Source organism: Rhinopithecus bieti, unplaced genomic scaffold, assembly GCF_001698545.2.
Source record: "Rhinopithecus bieti isolate Rb0 unplaced genomic scaffold, ASM169854v2 scaffold_35536, whole genome shotgun sequence".
Taxonomy (NCBI): Eukaryota; Metazoa; Chordata; class Mammalia; order Primates; family Cercopithecidae; genus Rhinopithecus; species Rhinopithecus bieti.
The window spans coordinates 60218-84376 of NW_016814959.1; the positions used below are offsets into that span (position 1 = coordinate 60218).

The following is a 24159-nucleotide window of genomic DNA, read 5'->3' on the forward strand; positions in this document are numbered from 1 at the left end:
TGACCTCGTGATCCGCCCGTCTCGGCCTCCCAAAGTGCTGGGATTACAGGCTTGAGCCACCGCGCCCGGCCCCCTCTGCTGTATTCTAAACCCAAATAAAGTTTTTGTCTTCTATTAGTCTCTGATTAAAAACGTACTTAAAAGCCTATCCAGGGAAATTATATTCCCATGTTTTAAGCTAGAGAGGGAAAACTGAATTTTAATAAATTAATTAGAATGTTCATGTCCTTGAGAAAGTGATTATATTGATTTTCATTTCCTCTGTATAATACTAGAGTCATAATTTTATTCTCATTCTAGGATCAAAAAGCAACAGATTCCTCAAGGCAGCAAGAATACACTGACACTATGTTAAGATTAATACTTGAAATAATTTCTAGCATTTTTTCTGGGTAATTTTAAGACTGAGTCTGTAGGGGCCTGGCGCGGTGGCTCACGTGCAATCCCAGCACCTTAGGAGGCTGAGGCGGGCGGATCACGAGGTTAGGAGATCGAGACCATCCTATCTAACACGGTGAAACCCTGTCGCTTCTAAAAATAAAAAAAAAAATTAGCTGGGCATGGTGGCGGGCGCCTATAGTCCCAGCTACTCGGGAGGCTGAGGCAGGAGAATGGTGTGAACCAGGGAGGCAGAGCTTGCAGTGAGCCAAGATCACGCCACTGCACTCCAGCCTGGGCGACAGAGCGAGACTCTGTCTCAAAAAAAAAAAAAAAAAGAATGAGTCTGAGCCTGCAAATATTACTTTTACCATTATATACATTTTTAGCTGGACTTGCATGGCCAGTAATGATTTAGTGATGGCAATAACATGAGCTACAAAGAAAATAAAGTTCTAGGAGGAACGTATTTAGAAATACGAATTTGAAATACAGTTGGTTAAATTCACTAGTTTTTTCTAAAAGAATCTGTAACTCTTAATTCCTAGGCCAATGTCAGTCACCAACTGTAGTGTAGGACCCACAGAATAACCCATTTCCAACTGACCCCAGCCAGCACATCGCCTGGCACACAGCCGACATTCATTCCAAAGGAGTCATGAAGCAATCACGTGGTATATTCATTCAGCAGACTTTACTCATTAGTTTTCAAGTCTTTCACAATGCCAATTCCCCCAAAATTAACAATGTCTCTCAAAATCCAAGAAACCCTGAAGAAATAAAATGTGTACTGTATTTACAAATATAAAATTAAAAAATTTTAAGATTATAAAAATTGAAGAATTACATCATCTGTCAGGTGAGAGTGTCAATCTGCAAAAGCAATTATTTTTAAAAAAAGAAACTGGAGAATCAACCAAGTTCAAGAATTTTCAGATGTTATTTTCTTACATGGCTTCCAACTCATTTTATACAGTAAGTTTGAATCCATAGCAAAGGTAATAAAACTACCAATGACCTTGATAGAAACTATGGAAATTTATAATAAAATTTCAAGTCATTTTAAAAAGAATATGAAGCCTTGTTTGCTCCTACAACGCAACAAAGTCTAGATTCTTTTCTTGATAAAATCTTATTATTCTGAAAATCTACCAAGAGATTTATGCATAAAATATTTGTAATAACTGTTTTACATGTGTGGTGCCTTTAAAATAATAAATCTGAAGACTAAATATGTCATTAATAATAAAAAATACAAACAAAAACAATGGCTAGAATAGGAAAGACTGAAAGTGCCAATGACAAAAGTCATTTGATCACAGATAACCTCTATGTTCCTATGTAGCTCTAATAAGTTGTTATGAATATGAACAACACGTATCTTACTTGATCTCTTAGAGACAAAAACATAGATAGGGAGATGGGAGTTATAAGGTGTCCACAGATTCATCATTTGAATCAAAATAAAACAATCTGAACATCATCACTGCTTCTATCACCATAGCGTGATCACATTCAGATTTAAAAGGTTTGAGTCTATTCTCAAAGACGGATGTATTTCCACTTTCTCCACAGTACAGTCTGGCTTCACTGAGTTACTGGTAAAGACACGGGCACCTGATTAGACTGAGGTGCTGGAGACCCACTGTTCAGAGCTTGTGGAGGCACTGCAGCTGGTTCCATCTTGCTAATGTGTGTGATGAATCGAAGACGAAGTTTTAAAGCTGGTTTTAAGTTACAGATAATTTTCTCTACCTAAGAAATAAAAACACATTAAAACGTACTTTAATCAGAGAATTTCAACTTCTCACATTTAAAGCAGGATTTACACATATCCTGGGACAATAAACTAAGGAGTGGCGTGGGGTAGATGAGAAGTTTCTCAACATGTTCTGTGTTTTACGAAAAGCAGATACAATTCTTTCTTGCATGAGAAACAACACATTCTCCCTCACACATGCCTGTTACATATTCCATATGCATGTTTGTACATAAACCATATGTATATTCATATATAGGCGTTTCCTTACAAAAGCATATCCACTTATCTAGCTAGCCAGTCATCCCACTACCAAAAGCTAGCAGAGTTTACACTGGAAATTTCATACATCCAACAAGCTGATCATTCTTTTAAAATGCTATCTTTACAGAAGCATGAAGCATAATTATATTTTAAAGTTCTCTGAATAACTCATGTCTGCAACATTTATCTACAAAACTGATTATTTTTGTTTTGATTTACACTTGGAATTAACTAAATAATATTAGATATACTCTTTTGAAAAACACTAAGGAGACCAACACATCAAGCCGTTTCACAGCTTTCTTAGCTTTACTCAGATGCTCTTTGACCTTTTCCTTTCTGTACTCCCTTGTGTTAAAGTTTCTTAGGCCCAAACATAAAGAATAATTTTTTTTTAAAAAAAGCAAACAATTTCTTTTATAGTTTCTCTGCATGTTCTGTGTTGTAACAAAAGCCGATATAATTTCTCTCTTTCTTACATGAGAGAACAGGTCACTTTTCTTTGACACTGCTGCCGAGACATAAAGGAGTCAACCTCCTTGGTATCTCAACCCAAAGAATTGGGAGGGGTATCTCAACCCAAAGAATCAGTTATGATTCAAGGTCTTTTTCTACTTTCAGACATCCCTATTAGGAAGTTCCTCTTCATATGCTAAGTCAGGATGTCCTCCCTTTAACTTTCCCGGAATTCATATACCCTCTAAAGTGACACAGAACAAATCTAATCCCTATTCCAAATGAAAACCCTCCAAAATGCTGAGGGCATAAATAATTCCCTAGGACTTTTTTTCTTCAGGTTAAGCATTCCCATATTCTTTAAACGCTCTTCATGAGTTAGTCTCTAGTCAGGATGAGTCTAGAATCCTGACTTTAGTCTTCTAGTTATGCTGCGGTTTGTCTAATGTCACCATGAGTGTTAGGAGAAGTAGGACCTCCTTTACTCATAACACAACAACCTCTCTGCTCGTATTTCAGCAGCCATATCCCACTGTTTCTCCCTAATGAGATTATTATTAATTAACCCTCTAGGTCTTTTGGGGGAAAAGTACAAGAAATTATAACATGTATTTACTTTAATACTACATCTAGAATAATATGCCTCTGTTGCCTAAAAAGGTCTCATACCCACTCTTTTTCCTTAAAAAAAATTAGACAAAATAAAATAATCACTCAAACCAAAAAAGTCTATTACTATATGTTCAAGTTTTCTAAATTAAACATCATTAAAAATAATTAAACAAATTCAACTTACTTGCTCTTTCACGCTATCACCAGTAAACATATACTTCATGTGATATAGGAAGTCGCAGATGGGATCCATGTAATTTAAATGGGTGCTACACTGGTCGACATTCAGCAGCATGTCATAAAACGCCACACCAATCTATTTAACAAATAATGTAAAATTATTTAAGTGATTAAAAGCGATTCAATAATTCGGCATGATGCAGCTGGGCTCCATTACAACACTCGCACTGGGGGATACTGTCTTTGTTGTAGAACTGTCATATACCATACACACCTCTATGCACATGAGATATGATATGGCTTGCATTTATAAAAGAATCTATAGTGCTACAAAATGCCCCTGATAAGGCTTAAATAAAATTTCTCTTCATAGTTTAGTAATTTATCTTAAAATTAAGAGATAAACAATCTCCTTTACTCCACTCCTAGGGATCCTTTGGTTTATACTTTCTTAGTTTCATTTGGTAGCTCTTGCTTTAAGGTTCTACTCCTGGGTGCTTTCCTTGTTTTCGACATCTTATTAGAAGTGACTGACTTCATCCATTCTCATGATTTTAATTAGTTCCTCTGCATGTAAGATCTCAAGTGTACTTCTCCATCCTTAACCTCTTCTCAACCTTCATAATGGGTATTTCTCCTGCATCTCCAACTCAATACATCCCACCCTAAATTCATTACTGGCACACTAAGTCCTCTAAAGTTGCTCTTGGATCCTGTTAAACTAGTTTCACTATTAATGGTTGTGACCTGCAGTTTCAATAACACTGGTAAAACACCTAAATAGATACTTCAGAATTTAATCATGTCACAGGAAACCCAGATTATATTTTACCTCTATCATACAACGAGTTCTCTCTTGCTGAAATCTTTGTAAAAATGGTCCAACAAGATGGTATACATAAAGCAACTGGAATTCAGTCTTCACTATAGGAAGAAGTACTTCAGTGAGAAACCTAAAATTTGAAGATAAAAATAAAAATCTCCTGTGACTTGAAATTATTTAAATTGTTTGAATTTTGTAATACATTATTTACAAAGTATTATAACAAAACATAATTTTTTAAAAGTTCCTTTTACTTTGGTAACAATAATATTTCTAATTGATCTCACATCTCTCACTGGCTCTTACTTTCATTTGATTCTTTTTATTTATTTATTTTTTTGAGATGGAGTCTCACACTGTTGCCCGGGCTGGAGTGCAGTAGCGCAATCTCGGCTCACTGCAACCTCTGCCTCCCAGGTTCAAGCAGTTCTCCTGCCTCAGTCTCCTGAGTAGCTGGAATTACAGGCGCACGCCACCACGCGTGGCTAATTTTTTTATTTTTAGTAGAGACGGGGTTTCACCATGTTGACCAGGATAGTCTTGATCTCCTGACCTTGTGATCCACCCACCTCGGCCTCCCTAAGTGCTGGGATTACAGGCACCCGCCACCACACTCAGCTAATTTTTTGTCTTTCTACTAAAGATGGGGTTTAAATCAGATTTAAGTCATTCTTAATCATAAAACTACTGATAGGTGAATTATCTGAAATAAAAAGAGAATAACCTAACAGAAATGCCACTCTCAAGAAATTTCAGTCTAATTAATACCATTATTATGGTCAAGAAAAATAATCAGGAAATAGGATAATATCAGTTATTCAGTTTAAAAGGTAACTTTTGGGATATATTCTGGAAAAAGCATGCATTTGACTAAGCTTCTTCAAACTATAGTGGAAAACTACATTATTAGATTATTACTAGCACATACAAGTCAATTTTTAAAAAACAATTCTGAAGCAAAAGGAGCTTTCTGATCAACTTACTTTGCAAGTTGTTCTTTTGTTGTTGCTTTTTTGAGATGGAGTCTTGCTCTGTCACCCAGGCTAGAGTGCAGTGGCGCGATCTCGGCTCACTGCAACCTCCGCCTCCTGGGTTCAAGTGATTCTCCTGCCTCAGGCTCCTGAGTAGCTAGCATTACAAGGAGCACACCACCACGCCCGGTTAATTTTTTTATTTTTAGTATTTTAGTAGAGACGGTGTTTCACCATGTTGGCCAGGATGGTCTCGATCTCCTGACTTTGTGATCCACCCACCTCAGCCTCCTAAAGTGCTGAGGTTACAGGCGTGAGCCACTGCGCCCGGCCACAAGTTGTTCTAATGAATGAAGTATATATCTCATCTGTTAATGAATGAAATACATCAAATTTCCTTTTTTTTTCAGATGCAGTCTCACTCTGTCACCAGGCTGGAGTGCAGTGACGCGATCTTGGTTCACTGCAACTTCCCAACTCCCTGGTTCAAGTGATTCTCCTGCCTCAGCCTCCTGAGTAGCTGGGGTTACAGGCACATGCCACCATGTCCAGCTAATTTTTGTATTTTTAGTAGAGATGGGTTTCACCATGTTGGCCAGGATGGTCTCAATCACCTGACCTTGTGATCTGCCTGCCTCGGCCTTCCAAAGTGCTAGGATTACAGGCATGAACCACCACACCCAGCCTATGTCAAATTTCTTTAAGAAATTATTATACTTACTTTGGAATGAGAGAAAGTTGTCCGATGCTAGAATGGTGCCACACAGCATGTGCGAGAGCTAATGTATAGCTACAACTCATCTCAGAGTAGGACTGATGACAGGCAGTGAAATCAAAGAGGCGGAATGGATAGCCAACCCACTCTGTTTCAGATGTCAAGCTGGGGCTGCTGATGACACTCACAATTCGATCATGAAGAACAATCCAATACGGCTCCTTTAAAATCGGAGGAAGGCTAGTGAAAATATCACTTATCCAGCATTCCACCCCAAAGTCTAAAGTAACAGTGTTTTCTCCTTCTTTGAAGTTTTCTATTTCTCCAGCTTCTGCACGTACAGTTGGGTGACTTTGTAACTGGTCAAATTAAGTCAGTAACAACCTGGGTGAAGTACCTGTGAGTTAGCGGGCTCCATACATGTATCTGCCCAGCTCATTTAGGTACCTGATATATACTATGCAGTAAATCAATTAATTTATCAAACAATAAATCTATAATTTTATTATTTATTTAAAAATAATAAACTTTTAAAAAATATGTGTGGAGGTCAAAGGAAGGAGTCTTCATGTGAGCTGGAACAGTCAGGGAAGGCTTCATTCACTGATAAAGGAGGCTCTAAGCTAGCAAAGAATGAACAGGCTTTAGAGAAGGTGATGGAAAGAAGTAAGCTCTGGAATAAGAAAAATGTCTTATTCACTCACATTCAGAAGTACCTAAAACATGTCTTAAGCACTATCTGCAGGAACAAAAGCTGTAGATATACAACATGTTAAGTGGCCAAGAGCAGATCAGGCTATGATGTAAAAACTAAAGTTGGATAGGTAAGGTGGTACTAGAAAATGCAGAGACCTGTAAGTCACATAGATATATTTAGATCTAATACAGAAAGGCAAACACTAGTCACTGTAGATTTTTAAAGCAGTAATAATATGAAAAAACTTTAAAAACATAAAATACTTCATTAACTTGCATCCTACACGCATCTTTTTCTTTTTGCTGACATGGAACAGCTGGCTATATTTCATCACTAAGCACGAATCACAATTATTAACTCACTGGTAGGGCAGTGATGATCAAACCAATTGCATTCATCCATGCTGTAATGTTCTCTCTTGGCACTAAAGGCTGACTGCAACCGGCAAAAAAGAATGTAAGTATGAATTTATAAAAACATTTTAGATGGTTGACAACAGATCTTATTTTTAAATAATATATCTAATTCAGAGGATTGACAACTAATCCATTTCAATAGAACAACGGGGAATTTTTTATTGAATAAAATGTAATATGCATAAAACTCAAGAAGTCTCTTTAAAAATACTTCCTCCCCAATCATTATCCCATACTTCATACTAATTTTTAAAAGAATCTTGAAATCTTGAAAACAAGATGAAGAGAATCTTGTTTTAAGTGACAAGTTAACATTACGCCTATACTAAACATCAAACTGCTATTAATAAGCAGAAGTAGGAACAAACCCGGATCTTAGGATCCTGTCCAGGGCACATTCCATAACTCCTATATCACAAAGACAAAATCTGGAACCAGAAAATAGTCATCATCCAACGTGCATCAGCCTTTCGGCAACAGGTTTGTCTTAAAATTCCAAATAAAATACCATTCTGTTTACAAATAAACAACAAATCTTCCTGCATGAACCAGAATACATACCTTTTCAGGACAACATTTAGAAGGGCATTCCCAACCTCTTTGCCTGAAACTGCCAAGGCCATGAGCTCCACACAAGTAACATGGAGAGCGTGGGCAGCTGGGTTGGGAAACTCATTGAATCTCCAGTCACAGTTTGGAAAGGGACCAGGAGATTTGCCAGCCATCGGTACACACAGTTAAAGCAGTAACAACTGGAATATCTCATCTGATTATCAATTTATTGGATTATGAGCTGCCAAGAAGTGATTTATCTACACTTAGAGAGATTAAGAAGCAAATACAAACCAAATGCAAATGAGTTTGACATGATTGAAATGTATTAAAGCAACCATGTGATTAACCACAGGTATAAATGGTTGGTCTTACAGGTGGGTTCTTATAAATATGACACAATAGCCACAGATGCAACCAAGGTATACCTAGGTTTCATGAGCCTATTTCTTTTAATAGTTATAAGACATTAATATGAAAATTATTTTATAATGAGTCATTCTGTTGCTTCAGAAAATAAATTCCTTTGTGTAGGAAAATAAGTCATGCTCATTTATGTAGAATTTCTCTACCTAGTAACATAGTGGTATGGTTATAGACATTAAGTATAGAGTGCTAATAACTGAAAACATAAAATCAAAATGAAGAAATAAACACACAAGTATATTTTCACTAAAATATACCTTTTCCATAAAGAAAAATTTATCATTTATTATAATACAAACATTAATTTTTTTAAAGTAACAAGATCCTACATTCTCCAGCAGCACACAGATGCCTGTGCTATGAAACATAGTATTTAAGATTTTTTGTTTGAAACGAATCTCCATAAAGTCTATTTTTAAATATAATTTTTTTTTTTACCACTTATCCTTAAGTTCAAAAATAACAATTTTAATAGAATTTCAGCCTATCTGGTATGATGCTGCTAATTTAAGATTTCAAACCTTTACAGAGATGAAAATGGAAGTTAAAAAAAGTTAAAACCTTGAAATATATAAACAATTACTTTAAAAAGAAAAAAATATGTTCTCATAAATCAAAATACCATTATTTCTGGAGAATCTGTAAAATCACAATAAAAAGGATATTATCGACTAGTCTGCCAATCAATCTGCAATAGTAGGTGTCATCTGGAACCCAAGGATTTTCCTCTCGTGCATTCATCGCACACTTCAGGTAAGTGTCACTTAGACACCAGCCCTGCGGTCGATTATCCTTGAGAGAGCCAATGATTGCATGGACGAGTTTTCGTTTGAGAAATGCGCGGTCTCTCAGGTGCATTTCATAATAGTGCAGAGTATTATACAGATAAGTCACTGGACGATCTGCCAAGAAAAAAACATACCACCACAATGTTTAACTGGTTACTAACAACTGTGAAAAACTGACCAACTGCTTCCCAGATAACTGGAAAACAGCTCAGAAGATTATGAAACAAATTCACATGCTGGGCAATTGTATACTATGAATATTTTAATCTGAGGAGAAGCAGAAGGCTCAGAATGCTTCTAGTAATATACAGTTGTATTTATATCTATTTTTATTTAAGTGGAAGCAATTCCATTTCTGAAAATTTATCCTGCATAAATTTTAGTCCCTTGACATATAACAAGGGATGTCATTGCAGCCCTGTTTACACTAGCAAAAGATGAAAAACTGCCTAAAAGGTCAAAAACAGGGGACTGATAAAGTAAATTATGGCATGTATGAGGCAGCTCTTTATGTACTAACACAAATGACCAAAGCTAATACACGATAAAGTTGAAACAAATAGGGTACAGAATAATATGTGTATTATATTTTACTTGTGTTAAAAACAAACAAACAAAAAAACCACCCAGGATATCTAAGAGGGGATGACAAGAGACTGGTAACATTGGCTGCCTCCAAAAGAAACTGGCTAGCTGGAGGTCAGGATGGGACTAATTACCTTTCACTGTATACTCTTCCCCACCAAGTGTGTTTATTACCTAATCCAAAAGAAAAATGTTTTTAAAAGAATGCTCACTTGAACTTTATGCCTATTCTATCGTGTTAACACACAATTCATACTTCTGCTTTGAGGGAAGGTATCTTAGATTAAAGATGAAGCAGGACTGCCCGCCAGACAAACACTTTGTTCCCACAGTGGCTGCTCCAGGACCTTCACATTTCCATCACTGACCCTGCCACTCTCCAGTTACTATGCTTACAATTTTAGAGTTGTCTTTTTCTTTCAATATTCTCCTTATAATCAGCCAATCAAGTCCTGTTCCGTCTTTTGTGACCATCTGTCCCTTTTCTGTCATTTTCAATGCAACCATTGTTGCTTAGATACTAATCACACAACTGGGCTTTTTGACATGTCCTTGAAATGGCTTCCTGCTAAGATTGCTGCCAACTATAACTGGATGTAGCTTTCTGAAATAATGTTTCCTATGCCATGATCATACTCAATAACTTCCAGTTGATTATTATCTGCAATTATAAAATCAGCCTAGCATTCAAGGGGACCTAAGTTAGGTACAATCTGTCTTTCCAACCTTATTTCTAGAACTCTCTGGTAAGAATTTTCAATTCAACCCAACATAGCAATTTTTCTTCAAATATACCTTATTTTATCTCCTCCATGATTCCCCCAAATGATCCCTTCTGCCTCATATGCTGTCTTTTCCCTGCTGCTGCTACATAGTTCAAATCCTACCCATCCAAGAAGGCTGCCAAGATCTGTTTAGTTTATAGTAACATCACCCTGTTCTGAACTCACACTTTTGTTTGTATTTTTATGTTGTATATTTTATACTTTACGGCACCCTCCACAGTACTTATCCTCAAAACACTTCAATTTAAAAAAATTAAAACAAAACCTTTAGAGCCATTATTACCATCTGGTCCTGCCCAGCCCACTTTTGATAATGGAGGTATCAGATGAAATTAAAATTTGAAAAAGCTCACCATGAAATTTATATAAGCCTCCTAGGTGATCCAGTAGAGTCTCCAATGATTTGGATACTGGAAGCAACTCTAAAAATCTGTGGATTACTATATCAAATACTGGAAGGAATCGAAGACACACATTCCCAAAATATATGGGCAGATAGGGAGACTGGATTTGTACAGGAGGATCCACCTGTTCCGCAAGGCCCTCAAAATACAACTTCTCTGGATATTTCTGTGGAATTGAGAAGATGATAAATGGTTAGAGCATTTTTTAAAAAAAATTCTCTTAAAAGAGCTAAACGTGAAAACATTTAGATTTGTTTTTACAAGGAAACATTTTAAATTATACTTCATTATACTTCACTTCTTTTTATACAAGTACTTATGTCCACTAAACTGCAGTTTCAATTTATTCTCAATGTTACAGATATTCTCAAACCTTGAAGAAGTTTAGAGAGCTAACTTACTTCTATATAGACCAGAGAAAAAACATTAGAACCAGAGAGAAAACGGCCAAATCAGTTCATCAAATGCTCAAGTATGGTTTTAAAAGCATTATTTTAAATACTAATTAGAACTAGTACCTTGTGATAATTCATGTGCTTGGTGTGCCAGTCATTCTGTAACCAGTGCTCTGGGGAATTTTCCTTCACAAAGTCACTTACTCGATTTCTAAAATCGTTTGGTTTGAGTAACAGCAACTGAATTATGAAATAACAAACCTGGGCTTCATTTCCTTCATGACTACGCATGGCCTTTGAAGAACAACAGAAAAATTATATGAAAATGTTCAACCTGTGCGAAACCATGAGGGCCATTTGAAAGTCTAAATTTTAACAAAGTAAAATCTCACTACCATAATTTCCTTAGATGTCTAGTCTATCCCAAACCAACTGTTCAGTATTCCCCAAACATATATGACCTTTCTTGCCTATTTTGGCTTACTATTCCTTCTGCCTGGGATGTCCATCTTTATTTTTAAAAATTTAATCTATCTTAAGCAGATAAGATTTCTCACTGTTTCCTGGAAATACTTTTTCTACACCTCCACCTTATCCTGATATCTTATTAATTTATAGACTTACATTATTTCTCCTAAAATATAGTAACTACTTTTATATCTATGCTCCACAGCTAAGGGGTTAACGTTAAACTATGCCACTCCAAATATCACCACTATAGAATTTTTTTCAACGTAGCATTTTCCAGCCCACCTTAGTGTCTTTTTAAAAAATGTACCCAAAGGCTAGGCGCAGTGGCTCACGCCTGTAATCCCAGCACTTTGGGAGGCCAAGGCGGGCAGATCATGAGGTCAGGAGATCGAGACCATCATGGCTAACATGGTGAAACCCCATCTCTACTAAAAATGCAAAAAATTAGCCAGGCATGGTGGTGGGCGCCTGTAGTCCCAGCTACTTGGGAGGCTGAGGCAGGATAACTATGTGAACCCAGGAGGCAGAGCTTGCAGTGAGCTGAGATCATGCAACCTGGGTGACAGAGCGAGACTCTGTCTCAAAAAAAAAAAAAAAGAAATCTACCAGAAATAGACACCAAAGTCAAGAGAGAGAGAGAGAAAAAAAACATTTGGGGAATGTTTGCTACCAAAGTGTACAGAAATGGTTATATTAGCACTCTGTAAAGAAACACAGTGACTTACTGCTACTACCTGCCTCTAGTGGGAGTTCTGGAGTTTTGGAGAATCAACTCAGGGTCTAATCGCTCATATTTTGAGAGTATCACAAGGCTAGGACCACATCTTCTATACCTTCTATACCTTACTTCTATACCTTCTATACATAGAACACAGTTGATATTCAGTATGTACTTATTAAATGAATGAATAAGGAAGTTGGGGCTGGAGGCAGTAGCTCATGCCTGTAATCTCAGCACTTTGGGAAGCTGAGGAGGGAGGACTGCTTCAGTCCAGGAGTTTGAGACCAGCCTCGGCAACACAGAGAAACTCCATCTCTATAAAAAAGTTAAAAAGAAAAAAAAATTAAGTGGCTATGGTGGCATATGCCTGTAGTCCCAGCTACTCAGGAGGCTGAGGCAGGAGGAGATTGCTTGAGCCCAGGAGATTGAGGCTGCAGTGAGCCATGATCACGCCACTGCACTGGGCGACAGAGTGAGACCTTGTCTCAAGAAACAAAAAAACAAAAACAAAAAAAAGAAGTTGGAAAATTTGTAGTTCTTTAGGGAAGTGACAGCAATGCTTGATATAGTATAAATTCATTAAATCCTTCAAAGCAATATAGAGCAGATTGGCATAAGATATATTAGTCATACATCTTGATCTAAAAGAGAATAAGCTTAGAAACATATTTATTCTTACCAGGCAGAGAATTAATCTGTCCAGTGTAACAATGTTATACTTCCATACCATGTCATTAAGAATTTCAATGCATTTATTGAGTTGCTGACCCCCTGCTGATGTAGAAAACTCATATACCAGAAAATCTGCAAATGTCCTCACATGGGCTACCAAGGCCCTGGCTCCAATTCTCTCTAATACTCTGGAAGGCAGAGAGTAAAACATAAACTCCATTGTTGTATGGATACAACAATTTGCCAAATGGAATGCAAATTAGGTTTTTGACTTACCTATAGCCAATTTGATTAATATGATCTGTTTCCAAGAGCATTTTCCAGAGAAGACAAAGAAAGAGAGGAGGGGAGCCCTGCATAGAGAAGTGGGTGATAATGTCGTTTTCATTGCTCATTGACTTCCACTTCCTATACTCCTCCTCCACATTTTTTTTCAGATTAAAACGGCTTTCCTGAGGCACATTATTTTGTTTGAAGAATGCCTAAAAAGAGGATCAGAAGTTTATTTCATTGGTCATAGTAGAAAGAGCACTGGATATGCAGTTAATAAGCAGCTCTAGACTTGATTCTGACATTAATAAACTTTAGGTGACCTTGAGCAATTCAGCAATTAAGGCCTGAATTTCTGTATCTGGAAAATACATAAGCTTGACTAGATTATCTCCAAGATTCCTTTTCCTAGATTTCCTAAACTGAAATTATAAGCAAGCCTGAATTTAAAGCTTCTTCAATCATCTGTTGATACTTCCACCAGTCCTAAAAAGAAAAAACAGAATGAAATGTCTCTACCCTTTGGCTACCTATGCTAGTGTCTCTAAGGAAAATCCACTGCACTAGCCCAGTGATTCTCAGAGTGTGGTCCCAACACCAGCAGTATCAGCATCATCTGGTCTTACAAGAAATGCAAAATTCTCAGACCTTATCCCAGATTTACTGAATCAGAAGCTCTGTGGCTGGGGCCCCAGTCATCTGTAGCTTAGCAAGCCCTCCAGGTGATTTGGTAAATTTGAAAACCAAATGCTCTAGCCCTAACAGGAGTTACGAAAAATGGACGTTCATCATGCCTAACATTTTTTCTGAAAAGAAGAGAGATGACGTTTGCCTTTCTCCCTATTAGAAAAACCAGGTTTACAGTTTTTCTGGAATTAAAAAAAATTCAGTGAAGTGTCATATATGTGCACTCTGTGAAGCTCCATTACATTATACTTCTCCCCATTTCAGTTCTATGAGAGACAAAAAATTTTCAGGTACTATGTTAATTTTCATGAGATTCTGAAACCATTAACTATTTTTTTCTCTTTTTCAATTTTTTTCACTTTTTTTCCTCTTCCTACTCTTCCTTCCCATAAAACTGTTAACTAAGGTGAAACCACAAAAATTAAATTTTTAGAAACATGCCCAGTCCCAGAGTAGGACACAGAACAACTTGAGAGATTTTGGAAGTAACGACATTTTTTTTTTCTAGAGATAGGGTCTGGCTCTGTCACCCAGGATGTGGTGCAGTGGTGTGACCATAGTACCCTGTAACCTTAAATTCATGGGCTCAAGTCATCCCCCTTGCCTCAGCCTCTCAAGCAGTTAGGACTAGAGGCATGTGTTACCATGCCCAGCCCCTAAATAATTTTTAAAATAAATAAAAGCTAATTTTATTCAGATGTCACCAAGACTCACTCTAGAACACCACTGTGAAGGGGAAGAAGGATTTCATGTGTATTCAATAAGTAATTCAAGACCAAATTACCTGTAGTGGGCCTGGAAAACAGCTCAGGGTGTGTGAAGCCCAATTATGAGGAGTGAAACTCATGATGGTCTGAAGTATGTCTTTACACCAAGTTCCCTGAATTGAATCAGAGCCTGTAAAAAAATCTAAACATAAACAAATAGATGTAATCCACATTTAAGTGATTATATCCACAACTCATAAAAGATTATAGCGAAAATAATAATTAAGTACACTGGGAATTTCACTGTAGTGCATTCATTGCTTAACTAGTCATATTCAGCTTAGAACCTAAATTTGCTTAGTTTATGAGGGATCTGGATGATCACATTAGAAAATATGAGAACAATTTATGAAAAGATGACAAAAGACATTTGGAATCTCTTTTTTTGAGGTTACAGAGTACCAGTGAGAATGGTACAGGTCCACCACTACTGTTCATTTATTTTGACACTGATTTAGTAGTACTTTATTTGGCCAAGGGAACAGAATAAAGAAAGATGTCTTTTTTGGTGAGTGAAATAATTACATAATACATGTATAAATCTCAGAATTGAAGAGGGTTCTTTACATAAAACAACATAATTTACATAAACGTATTTGAGGTTGCTAAAATCAATAACTATCTCTTTAAAACATCAGTTCTAAAGTGTGGTCTTCAGACCTCTGGGGGATTCCCCAGTAGCCCTTCAAAGAATCAGTGAGGTCAAATAATAATAAAAAGATATCACTGGCTTTTTTACCAGATATGAGCACTGACGGTGCAAAAGCAATGGTGGTAAAACTGCTGGTCCTAAGCACAAATCAAACAGTGGTGGCAAACTAGATGAAAAGGCTTTGTATTCTCCATCCACCACATGCACTCAGTGAAAGAAAAGTGCCAGTGTCAATCTCGACACTTATTTTTAATATCATATTTAACAAAATGGGAAGCATATGCCTAGTGTTCCAAAGTTTGATGGGTGTCTTGAGAAAAAACACTTGTGTGACTGACTGACTACTGAGTTAAATCAGCTGCTTTTTTTTTTTTTTGAATTCCAATTTTACTTGAAAGAACGTCTGACAGAAAACTATAGTTAGCTAGACTTAAGTATTTAGCAGACATTTTCTTGAAAATTAACAAAATGAGCTTGTCACTTCAAGGAAAACAAATGATAGTAACCTTTAACAATGATAAAATTTGACCTTTTAAGTAAAAATGGAAATTTTGGAAAACCTGTATCTACCACCATGACATGACAGCATTCTAAAACTTAGATTTTTCTAATAAACTTTGCAGTGATGTTAACGAATGTAATTTTCTGATACTGTATAACAAAATGTCAACATTTGCTAGATCTACGTAACTCAGTGAACCAATATTTTCAAAATGAATAACTCATGAAGTTACAAAACATGCATGGATTTAAAAATCCACTAAATGTACAAAACAGATGTACAGATTACAATGTAACAAAGTACGTGAAGTTCACTGATAGGGTTTTGGATTCCACATTGCAACTAACCTTTAAGCAACTATTATTTTTCCATGTGATGTCAAAGAACATTCACAACGATCTGAAAAGGCTATTAAAATACTTCTCTCTTTCTAACCTCATCTGTGTGAGGCCACATTTTTCACTCACTTCAACTAAAACTTCAATGGATTAAATGTCTAAGCAGATGAGAATCCAAACTATGTCTTCCTTTACATCAGGTATTAGAGAAGCAAAAATGTAAAACAATGGCACCTCTTCTCACTAAAGTTTTACTTTAGAAAATATACTTTTTTTCATAACATCATATGCTAACATGTAATGTTTATTATTACTATTTAAAAACAAATTAATAAATATTTTAAACTTTATTTTACTATCTAATAGAATAAATATCCATAGATATAATCCATATAAACAGAAACTCTTTGGGAATTTCAATTTTAAGAGTGTAAAGCAGTCTTGAGACCAAAAAGCTTAAAGAATTACTACTTTAAAATCATGGAAGATAGCTGAAAACTGATGCTCAACCCAGTTCTTAATAGAATGATGTTACACAAAAGAGCTTCCATAAATGAATGAAATATTGAAGATATCAAAACAACTGGCTTTTTTTGAACAAATGAAAAGTATCTTTTTAGTATGTTATACCCATAGTAATTAGTAGAATCATGGCACACTTTAATTCATCTGTTTTTGTTTGTTTGTAGTCACATAGTCACTGTACCTGTTACATGAGTTGCTCTAGCCAAGGTCAATATCAAGGCTCGGTTCAGTTCTTCAGATTCTGCTGAGAGCACTGTTTTGGGATCACTAAGGAAGCGTGTAAACTGCGGTTGTACCTCTGAGCTACCTAATGCTGTTATAAGCCTGAGAGCAGTGCTCTCGACACTGAAAAGTGGGAGAATAAAAAGAAATGTAAAAAAATTTCAGAATTATGGAGTTAAATCTAATTCTAAGGTTAATTACAATGGAAAAACATGCAATCTATATGACTATCTCTTCTTTAATTAAAAAAACACTTTTGTGTGAGAATAAATGTTGCTTAATTTGTTTAAAAAACCTAATGTGTCCAAATTTATAATGAAAATCGTGACATTTTACACATTTGAAAAGATAGCCTGTCGCCTATAGGACTAAAAAATTTCACCTGGAGATACTGCATTTCAAAATTATATTTTCTATCTAAAATATATTTTAATTTAAAGCAAAATCAACGTGACATGATACTTTAACCATAATCTGAAGTATACTTAAAAACAGCATTCTAAAGGGCTAAGTTACAACATAACAATAAACACCCTGGAAGTACTAATTCTCAGTCCAAAGATCCTGAAGCAAGGACTCAACTACCTTAATCAGTTTCTATTTAAAAAGCTGGACTCTGCTCCTATACTGGAAACAAAGTACTTTAGAAGCAGAGAAGTTTTATGACAGATGAATTAAAAAATAAAAAAACCTGTAAGGCAAAGGATTAAGAACCTCATCTCCAAGAAAGGTGCTAGTAAATCTTAAGGAAAGATGATCTTGAATGAGCTCACCAAAGATGGAGCTGGTTCTGGTTTGTTTGCGCAACTGCAGCCAAAGTATGAAGATGACTCAGGAGCTGAACTCGGTAATGAGGCTGAATATGATGCATCCGGTAGCTAAACATCTCAAGGAGTGTATGTAAGATCCCCCATGCATGTGATTTGAAAACAGTTGGCAAAAGCTGACCTGGAGGAAAAAGACAATTTAAGGTACCCATTATTAAAGGCTATGCATTAAAAGATAATTGAAGAAAGTCACATTGAGTAAAATATAAAGATTTGATTGCGAAAATACACACGCACACACATATATATTCTCCATATTTTCTTATTTTCTACTTTAATAGTAAGGAAAAATTCAGATCCTAACTATAGTATAAATTTTTTTTTCCTGGGACTTGGGAAGTGATAATCACGTTTATCTGGAAAATAAAATGAGACAAGATATGAAAAGCATTAATCTTCTCAATTCTGGTATCTTTTATTTTAGACAGTTAATGTTCCATACCTTTTGAAGTATGAGGTTCACTTTTTAATACAAAAAAACTGTACTACACCTGACCTTGTTTCCTCCTACCCCCAAGAAAGTTTTATTCAACAATCAGTTATCTAAGAAGACTTACTATGGTTAAAATTAAAACTATGCTGTATTCATGAAAAGCTGGAATTACGATGAATCAGAAAAACACTTCTGTATTAGAAAGTATCTACCATTTGAGAACTACATAATAAATAACAGATATTATAATGTATCTTCTGCAATCTAAGAAAATTCCTTCTTTATTGCCAGTCAGCCTTTTGTATGCACTGGAGGACAGCATTACTGCCTCAGGCAGAATCCATTTGCATGAGGACAGGGACCACGTCTATCCAGCTTATCACATCCCAGGCACCTAGCACATTAACCTTTTCTTACCACTTCAGTTAAAAATGCAACAAACCCCTCCTCCCACCCTCAAACTTCCTATTCCTTTTTGCTTTATTTGTCTCTATAACATGTATCACCTGACATATTCTATATTTCATTTATTTAACGTCCCCTTCCATAAGCTCCATCATGGTGGTGACTTGTTCTCTGCTGTGTCCCCAGGACCTAGAAAAGTACCTTTAGAGTTAACAAATGGGTTAATAGTTATAAACACCAGAAAGTCCTGTCTTACTGATAAATCCTTTGATGCCCAAAGACTCTATTTCCATATAGACCAATAAACGACTGTAAGTTTCCACTAGGGCTGGAGCCAAGGCCACACTGGACTTTGCATGAGCAAGTTTTATCACCCTGGTTGCAATGCTGTGAATAAGGCTGAGGAGAAAAAAAGGGAAGAAAATAAAAATCCATATTTTTGACATAAACATAGGGGCTACTCTACTTAGAAGTAACTTAGTATAATTTGAACTTAAATGATTCAAATGAAGTTGATTCATTTAATGTGTTTAAGCTGTGCAGGACACTTGGTAAGGATGCACTGCACAACCTGAGACTCATTCCGGTTTCCATGGTGCTTTCAATATGCATACGGATCCCCCTGCTCATGGGAAAACAAACTTTGGGTTCGACTTATAAGAGCAAGCTTGAGAGATTTTGGTCACTCAAGTGATGCATCAAAATACATTTCGGAAATTAAATAACTTCTGTCACAGATTTACTTTAATATATCACTGCTAAGACCCAAATGTTAGGTTCTAATGGGGCTTTGCTCAAATCTGTTATACATGCAAGTGAAGCACATGTGTAATTCTATCACAATGGTTACCATGTGAAAAAGAGCATAGCTCTACCAGAACTGATGCTCCACTTGGAGGCCCACAGACAAATTCTCTTTGGCCTATATGGTGGTTGTTTTAAATTTGAGCCAATACTTAAAGGCTGAAAGACTAGTAATAAAAAATCTGGATTTCTAGCCCTTCTCAAAAATGTTGGAAGCTCTAGCTACACTAGTCCTCCTTCTTAACTATCTACAAAAAATGAAAAAAAAAGTGCAAAAAATTTTTGTAATGCTTATCTCTCATGGAGAGATTATGACAATTACTTTCTTTGGGTTTGTTTATCCTAGAATTCCTATAATAAAAAATATTTACTTTTGTAATAAAATAAAGCTATTTTTTTTTCCTAAATGTACCTGACTATGAAAAATTACACACATAAAATCATGAAATAAAGGTTTATACTATACTCATATCAATTCCCTGACATGGAACCAAACTAATAAAAAGAACATACCTCATTTTGGCATGCACTGTCAGTGAATCCAGGAGGTTCATAGGTAAGGGGGTAATAGATCCTGAAGCCATACAGTTTGTTCCAGGGAGAGGTATCCTCATAATTCCATTTCCATAAATAGTTTCTACCAGAGCTCCCATGGGTAATGTAAAACATTCTGAATTTGTAGAGTATGCATTACACAACAGAGCAATCTTATAGTCATTCATCTGTAAACTTTTATTTCTCAGACTCTGCTGCAGGAACCTAAAAATTCATGTTCCATTAAAAAGAAAAAATGAAAATTACTTCCATAATGTTAATTTGTATTTTTTTAAAAGTTCAATTTTATGCAATTATTTATTAATGCTATCTTTGTTCCTATACGTATTAGAGTTTCTGTGTGAAATGTATAGTGGCAATACACATAGAAGCTGGGGTAGTGTTTCAGAAGAAAAATAATTTTAAATAAACAATTAATGGGTATCTGTTAAGTATGCACTACATATACAGCCACCATATTAGGCTAAGTTTCAGAGATGAAGAAATAACTCACAAGTCTATGAACCAGGTTTCTACTTATTATCTATCTGTATAAACACAACAATGTCTTCATTACAGATATCACTTTGAAAAGGTGGTTAAGGGGTATCTCATAAAATGAAAACCAAATGAAATACCAAGTCTGACTCCCCTGGCACATCCTATGAAGAGATGTGGCAGTCCTTTTCAGAAGTTCTAGGTGGGAAGTTAGGCTATTCCTAGCACCCTTGACTACAATACAATACAATACTATCTAAGAATGGTATCTTCTTTGAGTCATCACAACTTTGGAAGAGATATTAAGGGGCATGCCAGCCAGATCAGCTCAATCAATCCTGGCAGCCCACAGATGAATATCTCAGTCAGCTCATGCTCAAGTTTCAAGCACTTGAGAAATTCTGAAACATTTTTACATTTATAAAACTTGATATGCTTTCATTATATTAATAACTTTAAAGTATAACATATACAACTGAAGATCAGCCTTGAAAAAAATTTTTTTTAAATCTATACATAAAAGCAAGACTAATCTTGTAGCTGTTTCCTGATATAGGTGCTGGTCAGATTCTCTTGCTATGACATATATCTCAAGTATTTGCCCTTACCTATAGTGGGTATGGGGAGATTTCCAAATTTCACACAAACACCGAGACCAATATTAGTCTACAATCCGCTATTAATTAAACAAGAAAAATAAGTATCAAGCAGCAAATAACTTACTCATGGTGAAGTCTTAAGGAATGAGGTATTGGAATCTGTAGCTTGGAGTTGTCATTTTGAGCTTTTCTATTGAGATGAATCCAAATACAAGTCATTGCAAAGGCATGGGTTGACTGGGGTTTGTTAATATCAGGAACTGGAATATACTGAAAAATAACAATTTGAAAAATAACACAATAGAAGAAAGAGAAGAATTAAATAATTATGTGTATTTTAGTAATCAATTTCTAACATAACTCTTTTTAGCATATCATATCTTACTTTAGCCCCGATAATTCAATAATACAAATCAGAAGGTCTAACAGCCATACAATTTTGAAATTATTACAAGATGCTTTATTTGGTATATGTTTTTACTTAAAGTAACACAAATTCACAGGTGCTTTGTCAAGCTTTTCCTACTATCGCAGAGCATTCTCAAATAAAATAATTTTTTAATTTTACTTTTAAAATTAAAACACATCATCATGAAATCTTACTAAATGTGATAAATGTAACTAAAACAAGACTTTCTAAAAGTCTCATAATAATTTTAAGAACATATAAAATCTAAGAAATATGCAACCTAAATGATTATCATTAAACATATTGACTATTAATGGATAAAATGATATGGGTGTCTGGAATTTGCTTGAAAATTGCCCAACTTTAACAAAAAAGATAAGGAGGAAAGATGAAACGAGAGTATTTCTTGATGATGGGTATAATATGGTGGGGTTACAGCTAGTGCATGGTGGGGTTACCATAACCCCACCATGTTATATCCATCATCAAGAAATAGTCTTGTTTCATCTTAAAATTTTCTGGGCAGATCACTTAAGGTCAGGAGTTCAAGACCAGCCTGGCCAACACAGCAAAACCCTGTCTCTACTAAAAATACAAAAATTAGTCGGGCATGGTGGCATGTGCCTGTAATCCCAGCTACTCGGGAGGTTGAGGCAGGAGAATTACTTGAACCCAGGAGGTGGAGGTTGCAGTGAGCTGAGATCACACCACTGCACGCCAGCCTGTGTGCAAGAGTGAAACTCCGTCTCAACAACAACAATTCATAATAAAGTACTTCTAGAAAATGGCAATCACCAAAATACATCACATTTTACTCAAATATCTTACATGATAAAACACCCAGGGGACATACTGAGGCTCAGCTGCCGAAGAAAAAACAGCTATTAATAGAGACTGTTATCTGGCCATTCAATGATGTATACAGATTAAAACAGTTTTCGTGATTTCTAAAACTGCAGACCTACCTAGAATGTAGAGAAAGAGCTTGCTACACCTAATACTCAATTGTAATTTAGCATAAACTTCAGAAATACACAAAATCACACTAAAATCCTTAAACATAAATCAGACATAATTTACTCATCATGTTGTTATGAATAGTTACTCAGTAAAGCTTACTTCTTTTTCTGGGTATAGCAAGTCGAAGAGCTTCATCACGGGGAGAAAATCAGCTAGTGCATTTTTCTGAATACTTCCAGAAATGAACTGCAGGAGAACCCACATAAGATGATCTCTGCCTTTAATCAGTCCTCGCCCTGCTAACTATAAAAGATGTTTAAATATACATGTATACACGGCTACTTAAAGAGATGAATATAGAAAGTTTTTATTATTATTTTGTTGTTGTTGTTGTTGTTTTTAAAGAGAAACCCTGGTTCTTGCTCTCAGAAAGTCAGCATCTAACTTTGGTACTTAGTAATTACTTAGTCTCAATTCAAGACACACCATGCAAAACCTGCTAAATTATTTTAGTATTATATATATGCTTATTTCCTGCTCCCCCAAACAACTATGCATATAAAAAAATGCAGTTTTAGAACATAGTCAAGTTGATCATGTGTGCATGAGAATCAAGTTTAATATGGGATAATTCTTATTTAAAAAATCTCATCAAAACCTGGGGAATACTCTATCATACCAAAAGGATTTTTTTTTTAAATTTGAAATTATCATGGACTGGTTATCATAAAATGCTTCCTGGTTTTCTGTACATTTTGTTTCTTATTTATTTATTTATATCTTTTTAGAATAAGGATAGAGATGGGGTCTTGCCATGTTACCCACGCTGGTCTCCAACTCCTGAACTTAAACGATCCACTGGCCTCGGCCTCCCAAAGTGCTGGGATTACAGGAGTGAGCCACCCCTCCACGCCCCCGCTCCGGCCGGTTTTCTGTACATTAAACAGAAACTAATGGTGGTTTCTGGGAGAAGGTGGTTAAAAGGATTTTAACAATATTTACGAAAAATTTTCCCCAAGATAATCCATGCTGTGGAGATGTTATATAAAACATTTATTTTATTCCCATTCAATATGTCTAAATTTTTTGACAAAAAACGACTTTTCCCACAAACTTAAGTCTTCCACTTGTCTCCCTTTTTTGGATTCATCGTCCTCCCTTCTATTCATTCCCAGAGTAGGAACCACTGAGCAAGCCTAGACTCCTGCTACTCCCTCTATTCACTGTCAGTCACCTAGTCCTATTCCACTTCAGTATCCCCCATCTCTGGCTCCTCCTTTCTGTCCTGGTTTAGACCTTTAGCACCTAGCCCACTGCAGTATCTCTCACTAATTTCCTTGCCTCTGGCTTTGTACCTGTCCATCGCTACACCACCCACTTTCTCCATGTGGACATTAGCATTTTTCCAACTTGCATATGATGATGCCATTCTCCTCTGCATTGCCTCCAAAACAAAATCTAAACTCCTTAGAACAGGCACATGGCCATTTAAAGTTCTCCATGTCTGCCCTTGCTTTCCCACTTTCCTTATCTCACCAACCATTTCCCCTTCATATTTTTATTTCTAGTTCTCACACATCTCTATCCCTTTCTAAATGATGGTCTTACAGGTAGGAAACACTTTTCTTTCTCTCTTAGCAAGTTTCTATTGGTCCTT

At 35.9% G+C, this 24159-nt stretch overlaps 1 protein-coding gene across 3 annotated transcripts in view; it reads right to left on the reverse strand.

Annotated features, from left to right (window-relative positions):
• Positions 1-1051: 1051 nt before the first annotated feature.
• Positions 1052-24159, reverse strand: part of MED23 (mediator complex subunit 23) — a 41429-nt gene continuing 18321 nt past the window's right edge. For 2 of the 3 annotated variants that reach the window (XM_017852793.1, XM_017852792.1), the window contains 18 exons: positions 22662-22805; positions 21258-21403; positions 20016-20261; positions 18955-19097; positions 17807-17981; positions 16993-17156; positions 14812-14936; positions 13347-13552; positions 13078-13258; positions 11330-11500; positions 10761-10977; positions 8915-9151; positions 7833-7998; positions 7218-7290; positions 6165-6379; positions 4482-4602; positions 3654-3785; positions 1052-2133 (listed from right to left, as the gene is read on the reverse strand). In XM_017852793.1, coding sequence (XP_017708282.1) covers positions 1966-2133; positions 3654-3785; positions 4482-4602; positions 6165-6379; positions 7218-7290; positions 7833-7998; positions 8915-9151; positions 10761-10977; positions 11330-11500; positions 13078-13258; positions 13347-13552; positions 14812-14936; positions 16993-17156; positions 17807-17981; positions 18955-19097; positions 20016-20261; positions 21258-21403; positions 22662-22805 — 3030 coding nt within the window. In that variant the 3' untranslated portion in view covers positions 1052-1965. Of the gene's footprint in view, positions 2134-3653; positions 3786-4481; positions 4603-6164; positions 6543-7217; positions 7291-7832; positions 7999-8914; positions 9152-10760; positions 10978-11329; positions 11501-13077; positions 13259-13346; positions 13553-14811; positions 14937-16992; positions 17157-17806; positions 17982-18954; positions 19098-20015; positions 20262-21257; positions 21404-22661; positions 22806-24159 lie in introns of those variants that run through there. The other variant, XM_017852794.1, reaches the window with a different exon arrangement.